General features: G+C 49.3%; 1 protein-coding gene across 11 annotated transcripts in view; it reads right to left on the bottom strand.

Annotated features, from left to right (window-relative positions):
- Positions 1-15,637, bottom strand: part of gapvd1 (GTPase activating protein and VPS9 domains 1) — a 54,370-nt gene that overhangs the window by 12,860 nt on the left and 25,873 nt on the right. For 4 of the 11 annotated variants that reach the window (XM_061259853.1, XM_061259852.1, XM_061259845.1 and 1 more), the window contains 11 exons: positions 13,689-13,826; positions 10,422-10,577; positions 8,646-8,765; positions 6,819-6,896; positions 5,602-5,912; positions 5,013-5,097; positions 4,334-4,366; positions 2,058-2,129; positions 1,794-1,916; positions 883-1,015; positions 646-758 (listed from right to left, as the gene is read on the bottom strand). In XM_061259853.1, coding sequence (XP_061115837.1) covers positions 646-758; positions 883-1,015; positions 1,794-1,916; positions 2,058-2,129; positions 4,334-4,366; positions 5,013-5,097; positions 5,602-5,912; positions 6,819-6,896; positions 8,646-8,765; positions 10,422-10,577; positions 13,689-13,826 — 1,362 coding nt within the window. The remainder of the gene's footprint in view (positions 1-645; positions 759-882; positions 1,016-1,793; positions 1,917-2,057; positions 2,130-4,333; positions 4,367-5,012; positions 5,098-5,601; positions 5,913-6,818; positions 6,897-8,645; positions 8,766-10,421; positions 10,578-13,688; positions 13,827-15,637) is intronic. The other 7 variants (XM_061259854.1, XM_061259848.1, XM_061259847.1 and 4 more) reach the window with 4 other exon arrangements.

The raw sequence follows: 15,637 nt of genomic DNA on the forward strand, positions 1-15,637 counted from the left end.
AGCGCCGTCAGGAAGTGAGCAACAGACACAGAGTTCCGCAGACGCAGTTCTCCACCAACGCAGCAGGTCCTGTCAGGAAGTGAGTGGCACACATTAAGTACCATGGGGCTCAAGGGATTCAGTATGATACAGTGGGGCTTAGTGTGATTCAGTATGATACAGTGGGGCTTAGTGTGATTCAGTATGATGCAGTGGGGCTCAGTGAGATTCAGTATGATGCAGTGGGGCTCAGTGTGATTCAGTATGATGCAGTGGTGCTCAGTGTGATTCAGTATGATACAGTGGGGCTTAGTGTGATTCAGTATGATGCAGTGGGGCTCAGTGTGATTCAGTATGATACAGTGGGGCTCAGTGTGATTCAGTATGATACAGTGGTGCTCAGTGTGAATCAGTGCAGTATAGTGGGGTTCAGTGTGAATCAGTATGATGCAGCGGTGGGTGCTCAGTGTGAATCAGTATGATGCAGTGGTGCTCAGTGTGATTCAGTGTGATTCAGTCTGATACAGTGGTCCTCAGTGTGAATCAGTGCAGTATAGTGGGGTTCAGTGTGAATGAGTACAGTGCAGTGTGGCTCTGTGCAGTATAGTGTAGTGCCAGTAGTACAGGTAGACAGTAGACAGAAAAAAGTATGCCTGTTCTCTGTACCTTCATGGTCGCCGTGGTCAGGCAGGCCGTTTCGGGTAGAGGCCGGGAACGTGATGGGACAGACCACAGAGTCCGCAGAGCACAGGGCTAGTCTCAACTTCTTCTTTGCATCACTGCCAGAGAACAACAGAGAACCGTGAAGAGCACAATACGACAGACAGAGAGAGACAGAGAGAGACAAGAGAGACAAGACAGACAAGACAGACAAGAGAGACAAGAGAGACAAGAGAGACAGACCTGAATGAGAACTTGGAGTCCTGAGGTTGGGCTGTCTGGCTGGCTGAGTCGGGCAGGTCGTCTGTGGAGATGTTCTGTAGAACCTCCTCTCTGGGAGAGTCGTGAACACTTTCTCCTTCTGCTCCACAGGCCTCTACAAACACACACACACACACACACACACACACACACACGCACACACACACACACGCACACACACACACACGCACACACACGCACACACACACACACACACACACACACACACGCGCGCGCACGCACGCAAACACAAAATACAGGCCTCTGTTACAGAGGGAAGGGTTCTATGTGTGTGTGTGTGCGTGCGAACATATGAGGTGTAGTGTGAGGTGTGTGGGGCATGTGGTGTGTGTGTATTTGTGTGTGTGTAAGTGCATGCAGTGAGGTGTGTATTCTTGTGTAAGTGCATGCAGTGTGGTGTGTATTCGTGTGTGTGTAAGTGTATGCAGTGAGGTGTGTATTCTTGTGTAAGTGTATGCAGTGAGGTGTGTATTCGTGTGTGTGTAAGTGTATGCAGTGAGGTGTGTATTCTTGTGTAAGTGTATGCAGTGAGGTGTGTATTCGTGTGTGTGTAAGTGTATGCAGTGAGGTGTGTATTCTTGTGTAAGTGTATGCAGTGAGGTGTGTATTCTTGTGTAAGTGTATGCAGTGAGGTGTGTGTTCTTGTGTAAGTGTATGCAGTGAGGTGTGTATTCTTGTGTAAGTGTATGCAGTGAGGTGTGTATTCTTGTGTAAGTGTATGCAGTGAGGTGTGTATTCTTGTGTAAGTGCATGCAGTGAGGTGTGTATTCTTGTGTAAGTGTATGCAGTGAGGTGTGTGTTCTTGTGTAAGTGTATGCAGTGAGGTGTGTATTCTTGTGTAAGTGTATGCAGTGAGGTGTGCATGCGCTCACCCTGGCTGTCATACGATGTGGCGGTGCCTCTCTCACTGGGGCTGGTGCGTTTGATGTTCCTGTACTTGTCCAGGATATCTTCAGCCGCCTGGTCCTGCGTGTTGTGTCTGGGTAGAGGGTCGTCTGACAGACACACGGACAGACATAAAGGTTAAAGCCTTTGTCGCCAGCAGGAATAAGTGCCCTACCTCTCTGTCATTCCCAGTGGGGGGAGGGAGCAGGGTTTCCGAACTGCCTGCGATGACGGCACACGTGCGCACCAACCTTGAGGGACGCGCTCGGACAGCACGTCGTCCTTCTCCAGCTTGTCCTTTTTCCGGAACGCCGCCATCGGAGCTGCGGATAGGCGATGTCGTTAGTAACCAGGGAAACCAGGCGAGGGAGGGCTCAGTGACATGGCCCAACAAAACACAACCACGTTTCATAGTGGGAAAAACGTAACTATTTCAATTGATGTGTGGCGGCCAACAGAATCCCAAAAGCATTTTTTTAAATGACTGGCTAAAATGCACTGCTCGGGTGAAAAGAGATGATTCATATGACCATAAAAGGCAGAAAACATTAATTCTCTGATGTTTCATGTTTATGCTAACAATGATGCTATAGAAAGGCATTTGTCCATTTGTCTCATTCCGAGCTCTCATTAGCCAAGCAAACAAGGTATTGTGAAGGGCAGCTCATTTAGCATGCTAACTGTGTAGCTAAGCTAGTGCACTGCGGCTAGCTGCATGCATGCGTTTTAATGGATGCAGGTAGGCCTACATCCGCTCCCCCATCCGAATTGACGAAGGATGCTGCGGCACGCTGATGAGCCATCGGGTGTTCAAATTCAAAAAAGAAAAAAGGGGAATAGAAAATTCCAAATATTAATGAACAGAGCAAGACTTTTTCCACACAGGAGATTTCGGCAGACCGCCACACTCATTTTTACCGGTCCAAAAACACTTTTTAAAAGGTCCTACATTTACGGGTAAATACATATCCCAGTTAAGAACAGAGTCACACCGCGTGGGAGCTTTTACAAGCTAAGAAGGACATACTGCAGCGATGCTGGAAATGGATAGCTGCTAGCAAATTAAAAACAGCACAGCCTCCTTAGCACTGCAAATAAAAACTACGGCATCATATATACACGTGTATATATGTTTGCGAACGCCATGAAATGTACACGATTGTGAACAGCGCATAACGTAGGTAAGGCATTTGTAAAGACAAACAGGAAAGGTTCATCTTTCTTGATGTAATGAACAATGCGCTTAACGGGGGACCTAAGTTCTTATATGGAGGTGCCTGCTATTGACACTTTCTTTTGGGAACTGTCCTGCATGAGAATTAATTTGATTATCTGCCACACGCGTATCCAAACGTTACGTGACGAACGGCTCTGAATCTTGATCAAAATCAATGTTTATTCAGTCACTCGTCCTTGTGTGTTTTCAGTAGCCTTACGTTTAACCTTGCACTGGGCCATCCTCACTTGGATCTCCTGGGTCTCGGGTTGAGATACGAAAAGCACAGAGGCCTTGAAAACGTCTCTCGGGTAGGAGCACAGCCATTTCTGGGGCACGAAGACTATTTTTGGCGCCCTGAGCATCCGAGCGAAAACACACTGATCATCAACTCTGACTACGGAAGGACGTCAGAGACAAAAAAACCCAGGTGCAAACCGCAAGCTTCACCGAGACGGCCTGACCGCTTTCCCCCGCCCCGGTGACATCGCCTTTAGGAGGAGTCAGGTACTGTGTGAATAATGTGACAGCCCATTGGAGGTTTATAACTGTGTGACACCACGGCTGGCATGGAGGCCAATGAATTCATGAGGGGAGAAGCTACCATGCACGGTCATTCATTAACACGGTGGAATCAGTGGAAAGAATTTGCTCTCCATAGCAGAAGCTGGGTTATCGATTTGAATCGGTAGGGTATTGATGGCACTCCCACTTGGGAACCCGCTAAACTCATGAGCTGAAACTGTTCTGCAACAGCGAGCGAGTGAAGCATTGGTTTTTGCACCTAAAGCAGCTAATGCTATTAAAGGGGTTTCCCCTCAGGTACGCTAGCACATGTAATGTAGGTAATGCTAATAAAGGCTATTTTCCCCTCAGATACGCAAGCACATGTAATGTAGGAAATGCTAATAAAGGCTTTTTTCCCCCTCAGGTAAGCTAGCATATGTAAAGTAGGTAATGCTAATAAAGGCTTTTTTCCCCTCAGGTACACTAGCACATGTAATGTAGGTAATGCTAATAGAGGCTTTTTCCCTCAGGTACACTAGTGCACGTAGGTAATGCTACAGTAATATATGCTTCTCGGTTGGATACACTGCCGCGTGTAATGCAAAAAGAAACCAGCAAAACAAAACCAACATAAATGAGGCCTTCAAAATAAGCCACGTCACAACACGGCCATAGCTGTGGCGAAGGGGGCATGGCCAGAGGAATGGCGGACGGCAGCTGAAACGCTAGGTCACCGCGCGGCTCACAGCTCAGCTTAGCGAGGGGAGGGGAGGGGGGGGGGGGGGCAGCGCTACTGCGCGTTACCTGGTCCTTCGCTTTCAGCAGTCCAGTACAGCACTGTGTGAGGAACAACAGACACGCTCACTAACTCCACTCCCGCCTTTTACCGCTGAAAACCTACGTCTGGGCTGCCCAGCCCTGTTCCCGGAGGTCCACCGTCCCGTTTTCATTTCAAACCTCCTTTTCCACATCTGATTCTATTACTTAGTGGCTCAACAAGTTCTCTAGCTGTTGAATGAGGTGTGCTTTGTTCGGGCCGGACTTAAAACCTACAGTACGGTAGATCTCCAGGAACGAAGTTGGGCAGCCCTGGTCTACGCCTTCACAGTCAGACAATACCTGCAGTTTCTTATCTTTTACCACTGTAACTTAAGCCATATGAAACCTGAAATAACCTTAGACTGACATGTAGCCTACTATTAGGACTGGCAGGAGTGTGAATCACAGCACAGCACAGCAGTGAAACAGCACTTCCACATCTCTGTTACCCTTATACGTTCTGAATTTCCATTAAAAAAAACATGCACCCCAGTCAGTGGCTAACTATTTAGCAATATTTTAACAACCTACTCTATAGACAATCTATCGTATTAGAAACATTTTTAAAATATTTGGAGTCGATACAAATGACGCAAAATGGGTGGAACATCATCATACAGACACTATGAATCTATACCCCCCCAAACCTGTATCTTCCAGTTACCTTTTGGTATGGCCGAAACAAAGCGTTTTTTCCACCAGGGTCTGTTGCGATCGGACTTCTCATCATCGCTGTCTTTCCTCTCCTCCTGCAAGTACAAAAAATGGTGGGGAAATTACCCCGCATTCCTTGATCTATGCCTCTGGTAGGTGGCTATGCACAAAGTGTTGCTCATGGCCAATAGGTAAGTGATGACGGACTAATAACAGCCAATGGGAAGGCCAAGGGGGTGGAGAAGCGCAGACCCATTACAGCGAATGAAAAGGTTAAGGGTGTGGAGGAAGGGTGCACTCATTTCAGCCAATGGGGAGTTTGGAGCGATGGTGGACCTATTACAGCCATTGGGGAGGTCAAGTGTGTGGATAAGTGCTGACTCATAACAGCCATCGGGGAGGTCAAGTGTGTGGAGAAGTGCTGACTCATTACAGCCATTGGGAAGGTCAAGTGTGTGGATAAGTGCTGACTCATTACAGCTATCGGGAAGGTCAAGTGTGTGGATAAGTGCTGACTCATTACAGCTATCGGGAAGGTCAAGTGTGTGGAGAAGTGCTGACTCATTACAGCCATCGGGGAGGTCAGGGGGCGGACTCACGTCTCCTTTCAGCGAGTCCTTGCTGGGCGAGGACGAGGGTCCCAGGGAGAAGCCGGAGGCAGGCTCGCGCTCCTCGGTGGCGGCGGCCCGGCGGTTGAGGCCGGGGTCGCTGGTGGGCCGGCGGCCGGCGCAGACGATGTCAGAGCTGCGGCTGCGCACCAGCCGGTCGGGGTAGGAGTGGCGCTCGGCCTGAGCCAGGCCGTGCAGCCCGAACAGGGAGTGCCGCGCCTCTGACACAGGGGGGTCCGGGGGAGGGTGGGGTGGCCGGGTGCAGTGCACCTTGGGCCTCACGATGGTGCCCGTGGAGGAACCTGTGGGGGGCAGAGCCGTGTGAGGTTACTGGGGTCACGTCGCCAGGGGTGCACTTGTGGAAGAACTCAATGGTCGTGTTTTTCTGCTGTAACATAGCTAGCTAGCTAACGGTCACTGCCAGTCGCTGCTGCGAGTATAACCTGCACCGGATGCGTTTCTTGTTATGGTAAGAGGAATCCTGACATTAAAGTACAAGCACGGCTCAAATGAATGAAGAACTATTTTGTCTCACGAGACGAGTGTGCGTGTTCTAACACACGTGACACATTGAGTGTCGAGAAGGTTCCAGAAGCTGCGGAGAGAGCTGTCGGCGAGAGGCGTGCCTGGGGTGAGGGTAAGCCACCTGTTCCAAGGGTACGCTCTCTCTCCTGAAAGCCTTCCAGAGCCGGCCTGGCGGCTAGCGCAGTCAGACAGGGCCCGTGCCAGTCCGCCCGCGGTGAGGTCTCGCAGCCTGCCGCCGCACCACCTTGCCGTGCGCCCTGGCGCCGTCTCCACGGCAACGCGGGGCACGGACCCCATCCTACCACAAACGCTCAAGAAACGGGGCTAGGGAAATAGAGAAAATCTCTCCCAAATCCCAAAAGAGTGACCCCTCACAAAGCCTGGAGCCCCAAAAAAAGGATATAGGAATACTTGGGTGTCTATTTATAGCACAATAATACTGTGTCCAGTGACTGGGTGGAAGGGAAGGGGAGGGGAGGGGAGGGAGATAGAGAGAGAGAGAGAGAGAAAGAGAGAGAGAACAGGAGGGAGGGAGGGAGGGAAAGAATGAGAGAGGATGGGTAGAAGGGGGGAGGGAGAGAGACACAGGTTCTCTTGTTCATTATTTTTTTCCCCCTCCATGCTGTTCGTTTGAGCCCGTGCCATTAGCGGGGAGTTAATGATCCCGATTTTAAGCAGATTACCTTCTCCGGAAGACAGGGGATCAAACATGGCCAGCAGGGACTCGGCCTGGGATGGGGGAGACGTCAAGTGGTGCCCTCCTGGAGGGAGAGAGAGAAATGGAGAACCTCAGCCTCCCCCACCGCTGGCGCTTACGCTCAATAAGTATAACGGCACCTCTGCCAGAACTTACACTCCGTCTGACCTTAACTGCACCTCCACTACCACTTCTACTTACGCTAACGCTAACTGCACCTCTGCTAGCACTTACACTCGATGTAACCTGAAGCACACACCTCCGCTAGCACTTATACTCAATCTAACCTCAACCACACCTCTGCTAGCAGTTATACTCAATCTAACCTCAACCACACCTCTGCTAGCACTTATACTCAATCTAACCTCAACCACACCTCTGCTAGCAGTTATACTCAATCTAACCTCAACCACACGTCCGCTCGCATCAGAACTCAAGTCTGCAACTACACCTCTGTTCGCACTAAAACTGGGTTTGTCTTTAACATGCCTCAACTAGAATCTAACCTCAAACACACCTCTGTTAGCACTCGGCCAGCCACACTGTGTGTTATTAGATGGTTAGTGGCCTAAACCCTAGGGCTGACAAAACAGGATCTGGGAGAACTTGGTCTGGAAAATTTGAACCATTAATTTTACAACAAAAATTCCTAAAGCTGAAACTTACTGTTGACAAAAATGTGGAGTGCTGGCTGTAAACAATAAGCAGGTTATTAAAATAACGGCAACACCTTACTTGAATCCGTCACCATAAGGCAGACATAACATCGCCATACACATGATGGCATAACAGATGATGTCAGGTCATGTCAAATTAAATTAAACTGTCATACTTTTATTGGTAAATGTTCTGCTGTTACTGTCATGAAATTTACCAATAAAATTATGACAGTTTTATGCAATTTGACATAACCTGACATCATCCGTCATGCCATCGTGACAGCGGTTATGTCAGTCTGATGGCGAGGAGGCAGGTAAAGTGTTACCAAAATAACTTTATATACACATATATACACAGTGAGTGAGCACTTATTAGGTATTTATTAGACATTTTTTAGACTTATCAGGTCTTAAACTGCTGCGGCCTATCCACTTAGAGGTTTGATGCGTTGTGTGTTCAGAGATGCTCTTCTGCACTAAACGCGTGGAATGGCCTTTCCAAAGTCCTGACCTCAACTCTATCCAAAATATGTGGACTGAGCTTAGAAGTCAGGTCCGTGCCAGGAAACCAACAAATTTGGTTGAACTCCAATTCTGCCAAGAAGATTGGTCAAATATGGTCGTCAAAAATTATGCCAGAAAATGTGCTCAGGGACATTTAAATATTAGGTGTGCTGTATGTATACGTTTGACCCTGTAAATATAATTTTGACCCTGTGTTGGTTTCATAAAACCCACACGAAATTCAAATTTGTGTGCCAAGTTAGATTTTTTTTTCCAATAAAGATGGTTTTTGCACAAACATTCTACCACAGAAAAAGAACAATTGCAGAAATCACTGAAAGTGCAATACTGCCATGACATACATATCCGTGATAAGTCTGTAAACTTTTGACCACAACTGTACGTATACATATACAGTATATTTAAATGTTCAAATCCTCAGTTGGAGAAGTTCAGGACAGATGTGAAGTCTTTTGAGGAGACACGGTGTAAACATTTGCGTGTGAGCTGGATGGGGAGGGAAGGGGCCGGGCCCCCTGGAGGGGTGGGCGGTGACAGCGATGGATAGGCCCTGATGGCGTCTGCCCGTTCAGAGGGAGGAGTGATGGTCGCGGAGAGAGACTGAGTGACGGCCTGCTGCTGGCCCCTACCGTGAGCCGACTCGTCCCCATCTGGACTGGTCACCGAGTCCTTCCCCCCGAAGTCCGAGCTGCACTCCGACCGCAGGTCCTCCATCTTGTTGGGGATGTCTTCCGAGGTGGCACTTATGCCTACTCGCCGTTGGCCCACCAAATCATGAAAAACAAACACCAGAAAGGGCAGTGTGAATAACGACTCCCCACCACAGGATTCAGTACGACTTCCAGACATATTAGATGCATTAACCTTTAATAAAAAAACTAATACTACTGAGTACATCACTAAAAACACACTGTAAATGGTTAGTCAATATTCATGAAAGTCAGTAAAAAATGTTATTAGGGAGGAGATCAGGGCTTCCGAAATGTCACCCAAGGGTACAATTTTTGCCGTCGATAAGTTACCCTCCCATCTCAGCACTGCATACTTAAATTTTGCATCAAAACTGGCACACTTTATCCTCCCCTGTAACAACTCGTTTACTAACATGTATAACTGCTGACAAGCCATTAAAAATATATTCTAATAAAGCAATAAAATATTAAGCATTTTCATTTTTGAGTAGCGCACTAAATATAAAAATATTACACAATTACATAACGTTACATTGAAAGATGTACATGTAAAATAGATTTCAATAGTGTTGAAATATCACTAAGCATACAGCAATACATTTAAAGAAGAATTGTAACAGTTTTCCGCATTTCAGAATGTAAGTTTTTACACTGGGAGGTGCAATTACGAATTGATAGGTCATTTTAAATAGGGATTAAAAATAAACCCTTGGCTGAGAACTTGCCTTAGCGACATTAAATAATCTATTCGGCCCACTTGCCAACATTAACTAGAGTTAAAAGAAAATCTAGTCTTGCAGGCCCTTCCTCCCCATTTCTTATAGGTGGATATTTTTTTATCCATATATTATTTATCCATGCATTGCCAATACATTCTTGGTTGAATGTTCTCAACCAAAGGTTTTGTGTCTATAGCTAGCATGTATAACGATTCATGATTGCAACGTATAGCTAGTCAGTGCCAATCTTCACTGATAATTCTGCCTTTCTTCAGTCAAATCTTATGGAGACGGCAACTGTGATCAACACGGTATTTGCGTATTAACTGTAGCTGGCTAGCTAGTTAACTCGCTGTCATTAACACAGTAATTGCCATTTTTCTGTCTAGCTAGAACGTTCTCTTTTGGTCAACTCGAACGCTTCTTCTTATGTCTGTCGGATCTTTAGATAAAGAACAGGGTGAAGAGAGCTAAATGTGCCTAACCAGAGGTCCTGTATGCCCAGGTACACAAATGGGGGGGTGGCAGACTCCACCTCAGACAGGATCATAGGCAACAGCTGGCCAGACGGAGAGCAACAGGAGAGTGGCGGGGCGGGGAAAGAGATGGAGCGTGGGCCCTCGCAGAGAGCGTCTAACTGCCCCCCTCCCTGTACCCATGCCCCGCGGGGAGCCCTAAACTGGCGTCAGAACCCCCGAGGGACGCGACAGGATGGACGCAGACAGACTGACAGAGAGCGATAGCCGGGGGGAAACCGGCGGAAACCATCAATCCAAAGCGTAATTAATGAAAGGGCGACTTCTGCACAGTGACAGCGGTTCAAATCGCACCGGCTGCACGGACACCCACCCACCAGGCCCAATGCAAAGGCACGGGCCTGCCCACCAGGCCCAATGCAAAGGCACGGGCCTGCCCACCAGTCTGAAACTACGTAAGGAAATTACGGTGTATATGTTGGAGGGACAAAAGGTGAGAGGTTGAGGGCGCTGCGTACCGGAGACCACGCTGAGGCCGGGGGTGCTGGGGCGGGAGCTGACCTCCCTGACCTCCGTGTCGTCTGAGGTGCTGCCCACCCCAGAGCAGCTCTCCAGCTCCTGCAGACGCTCCTCCTGCTTCAGGTCCGGGGCCTCTGGGGGCCAAAACACACGGTCTGACATCATTAACACACATAAAAGATATACAACCAGGAAAACAATAACACCCCCCCCCCCCCTCCCACCAGTCACCCTGAAGGACCCCAAGTGAACCCACATTTAGCTCGATATCGCAGCATTCCTTCAAGCTCAGCTCCAATATCACTCCACAACCTGACATTTCTTTCCTGAAGTATCGTGAATGCAAACAGACACACCTCAACGTGCACCACATCCATAAAACAGAGAGTCCAGTTGCAGAGAGACAAAGAATGTGTTGGCTTGGACCAATCACTTTCTTCACTGAATATGAAGAAACCATGCCAGTGAAAATGAGAGATTGCCTAAATCTCATCAACAGAACTTGGATGTCAGTGGAATATTTGTGAGGACCATTGTGGAAAGGCTCTCAGCAACATGTTCCCAGAACCTCAAAATATTTGGACACCACACATGAAAAAAGGTAAGAAGCATGCCATCTGTCCACAATGGACAAGCAGGGCTGAAACTCATCTTCATGATAAACTGTTTTACGGGAGGTCAGGTACACCCTATCAACAACATTATTGTGAAACACCTGGAGACTGGGTTTATAAAAGCTTAGTTATGTGCTTTAAACATTATCACCCAGAAAATGTATTAACGCAGCAAATTTAATAAGAAATGCTTTTCTGAGAAATAACAAATCTGCCAAACTGCCCCCCTCCCCCCCAAAATAAGTGTTGTCCACTGCACTTTCCCGCCAACAGGTCTTCACCTAAAAACCCCAAAACTCTTATTCACACAATCAATCGCTTCCATTCTCACAAAATTAAACTGCCGTTTAGTCACAGACAGGGAAATGGGCAGGTATTCAAAGCACTCGTCCTCCGGTGTGAGAGACAGAGGTAAGGAGAGAGGGAAAGATGAACGAAAGAGAAAGAGTAGGGAGAACGAAAGAGAGAACATACGGTCGCCGGCAGAGAAATCATCAGAGAGAGAAGAATGAGTGTGAGGGATAAAGGGGAGCAAAAAATAGCGGCTGATTTAGAGAATAAAAGAATGAGGACACGAATAAAGAAACATCAAGACCGAACAACAGATATTTCTGTCCAAACAGACACAATTTCTTCACGCAGGACCAACCCGGGGACCAGTAGAAACCATCCACAACCAGTCACTTTCATCCTGCAGGACAGGGATCATTAAATCTGACCTTAAATCCAAATCCAGCCCTGGTTTTCTACCCTCCCGGGTAATTAACTGAATAATTAGCGCTGCTGATTGGCCTGGCTGTCTCCGTACACGACACCCAGGTAAAGGGTGGGTGGGAAAACCAGCGGTCCTCTGGCCCCTCGACGACCGTGATTTGACGATCCCCGCTGCAAGAAAAACCTTCGAAGCCTCGTGCTTGCTGGCGCGTCAAACGCTCAGCGTTTTCACCTCCAAGCGCTCTTGCGACGTCTCCTGGCCTCCCATTACGGACGTGCTTAGCGCACACCTTTCGCCCGCTCGTTATCCACTCACGCAGCTGCCTGGCCGCTCGAGCGACGCCGGCTAACTGCCTTGTCCGGGGGCACGGAGTCAACGCCCCACCTGAGGACTGACATCGCAACCTTCGCCGGTTACCAGGCGGGCTCCTTAACCTTCCAGTCGGCCGTCAGGAGCCGGTGTTCGCGCGTTCGATCCGCGCGGCCGTTACGCGCTTTTAATCGGCCGCCGCAGCTGGAGCCGGGTAATGCCTCGCAGAGGGCCGGCGCCGCTTTGGCGGGAGAGGCTCGTTCACCGGGCCGGGAATTCGCCCGCGCGCTCGTTTGCGATAACGTGCTGGCAAACTGCTCTTCCGAGTCCGGTTTTACGCCGCTTGGCCGCTGAAGACACGGAAGGCAGAGGCGGCAAGAGGAGAGACTAAAGGAATCAAAACACCCGCGCCGATCGAACCTCGGTTAACACGGGGCTCCAACCCAGACCCGGGCTCAAATAGTATTTGTTTTGGATTCAAATACTTTTCTGTGCTCTATTGATCTTGCCTGGTGCATTTGAGCCTCCCGAGAGGAACAGATGAGCAGGGCTTACACACATGGGATCATTTAATTTGTTCCAATCCAGCAGGCAAGCTTAGTCACATGGGCGGTTCCATGATAACCAACAGTACAACTGCAGGTTATCTGAGTCCAATACAGCTACATAACAAACTGACATATGCTTTTATAATGCTCAGGAAGAAATATCTCTCAGCCTCTATGGTGCAGCTGTGTTGGGCTACACCGGGCTGAACCCAGGTCAGCTCCAAACCCGTTCCAGGGAGCACTTCTTACGCTCCTGCTGTTTTTCCGCCGTACACATTCCACAAATGCCGAGCAGCGGCGCTCACCGAGGTGTATCGCAGAATATTCAGAAGCGGGGACATGAAACACGCAATTAATCAAACAGTGAATTATTAACCGCAGTACGGTCAGAGGGAACGGGTGGAAATCCGCAGAAGCGCTGCATCTGCGCTGGAGGAGAAACACAGGATGTAAGTTAACTGCAGAAATAGCGGCTCAGACCCGCAGAGGATATTATAGCTGCGGTCTGGCGGCCTCTCTGCGGGATACAAAGCTGAGATTACGGGGAGGGCTGCGGGGGAGGGCTGCGGGGTGCGGGGGAGGTACGCGCGGTATTCGCGGCTCGCCGTGGCAGCGGGGCGGACGGCCTGCTCTGCTGCAGGTGCAGCTGCAGGTGCACCTGCCGGCTCGCCGGGAGGAAGCAGAGCCGCCCGTTACCCTGGAGACCGGGAGTAGGCCTCAGAGACCGTAAATGCTCGCTAGCACACTGACAGTTTTAAACATTTATTTACGGGTGTGCATATTTTATATATAGAGAGAGGGAGAGAAAGAGAGAGCGAGAGGGAGGGGGAGAGGGAGAGAGAGAGAGAGAGAGGGAGAGAGAGAGAGAGAGAGAGAGAGAGAGAGAGAGAGACTCTCACACAAGCACACGCTCTCACATAAACACAGCAGAACACATGCACAAGCTCACTGATATACAAACACACAAATACGAATGCGTGTACATACTGTACTCATATAATCACATACGCACAGACGGGGACTCACACACACAGACACACGCGCACACACAGACACACACAGACACACACAGACACGCACCTGAGTCGCTGGGCAGCACTTCCACGCTCCAGGCCTCGCTGGTGGTCTCTGAGATGGTGGAGCCGTAGGGGTCCAGCAGCAGCGGTCCCGAGCCGGGGAGGCAGAGCAGGCTACCCAGCATGCTCTCCACCGTCGCCCCTGGCAACGCACACACAGAACAACACGAGGTCACGGGCACCGCAAGGGGAGACTGGAAGACTGTCGTGCGGGCTCGAGGGGGGGCGGGGAGGGGGGTTAACAGCCGTAACGCCCCGTCCTCTTCTCCCCGCAGTCTTGCGCCCGTGACTTTGGGTTGATGACGAGGTGAAGCATTAGTCACGGCCAAATTAACCCCCAACCCTCCCGTCCACCCCCCTTCCCCACCCCCCCACCAACGCAGCCGGGCCTTCAGTGACCACGGTCAGCCTGTAACCCAGGGTTAAAAACCTCGACGAAAGCAAGCGTGAGAGGGTCAGTTTCAGCAGCAGGCCTGTGGAGCGGCCAGCTCCCGGGTTCAGCCCCACGCCCGCTTTCACTCTACTCTCCAAACGAGACGCTACTTCACACCTTTGTGTTTAAATGCGGTATAAAACCGTCTCTCTGGTAGCACCAGGCCGGCGCGTGTAAGCTAGCTGTCTGCACGCGCGTCGAAAACCCGTCCCAGGGAGCCCGCTGTTCCCGCCGCGCCCGGGCGATGGTCTCCGGGCGTCGGCGGGGGGCGTGGCGGCGGGAGAGCCCCCCCCCGCCGCCCCTGTTTACAGTCCTCCAGGTCGGAGCGCTGAGGCGCCCGTCTTTCAGGTGCGTGATTGAGTGACTGGCGCCAGCCGAAGTGAAACAATTACAATTTCTGCCTCATTATCATGGTAATCTTATCAGTGGGATAATGAGGTATTAATGGATATTTAATGTGCAGCTCATACTCCGATCCCTTGGAGAAAACACATAAGGAAATCGCTGTAAATTCACTTAATGATGGAAAAGTCCCCCAACGCCATATTCCGAGGAATGAAAAATGCGGGATGCAAATGAGAGAGAGGCAAGGTCAATAAGACTGCGGGGACCCCCGTGAATGTCAGCCTTTCAAATAATGAGAGAGAGAGGGAGAGAGAGAGAGAGAGAGAGAGAGAGAGAGGGGGAGAGGGGGAGAGGGAGAGGGAGAGAGAGAGAGAGAGGCAGGAGGGAGAGAAAGAGAAAGAGGGGGAGAGAGAGGGAGAGAAGGAGAGAGGGAAGGAGAGAGAGGGAGAAGGAAAAAGGGAGAGACGAAAAAGGAAATTCATTTTATGCAATATTCATATGCTTTAGCAGTACAAATGTGTGTTTGTCAAGCCAATAAAGCAAATCAGAAAGCAATTTAATTGACAGGGGAAGAGGGTGAGAGAACAAGAGAAAGAGACAGAGAGAGAAAGAGAGAAGAGAAGACAGGAAAGAGAAAAATAATGATCAAATAAATTAAACATTTTATACTGCATGAATATAATATTTCCCCCCCCTCGCCATGCAATTCAATATTTTGAAGAGAGGTTCTCCAGCAACAGTAACCAGTAACCAGCAGGTAGGCAGTCTGAGTGAGGGATATTTAAGCCATCTTTCACAACACATCATGCTCTAGATCTTGTATCCTGACAAACTTACAGTACATTCTATGTACCCATACTGAGAAATAGCTACACTAATATTCACATTGGTGGATCAAACACATTAGTGTATTTAAAGTTGGAGCCAGTCTTTTCTAAGAGCCGGAAATATAAAAAAACTAATAAACATCGGTGTCCAATAATAGCCTTCATCTCCCTGGTAACAGAGAGGCAATCTGTCAATGGCCCACCGCAGTGCAGTTAACATGGGGCAGACCGCTAGTTTACAGACACTGGCCTGGTGCAGCCGGAGAACATTTACACTACATTTACACACGCTATCAAGAAACATCTCATTCTCAGATTACAGTGATGTAGCAGCAAGTCACTAACTGT

Source organism: Conger conger, chromosome 11, assembly GCF_963514075.1.
Source record: "Conger conger chromosome 11, fConCon1.1, whole genome shotgun sequence".
NCBI classification, from domain to species: domain Eukaryota; kingdom Metazoa; phylum Chordata; class Actinopteri; order Anguilliformes; family Congridae; genus Conger; species Conger conger.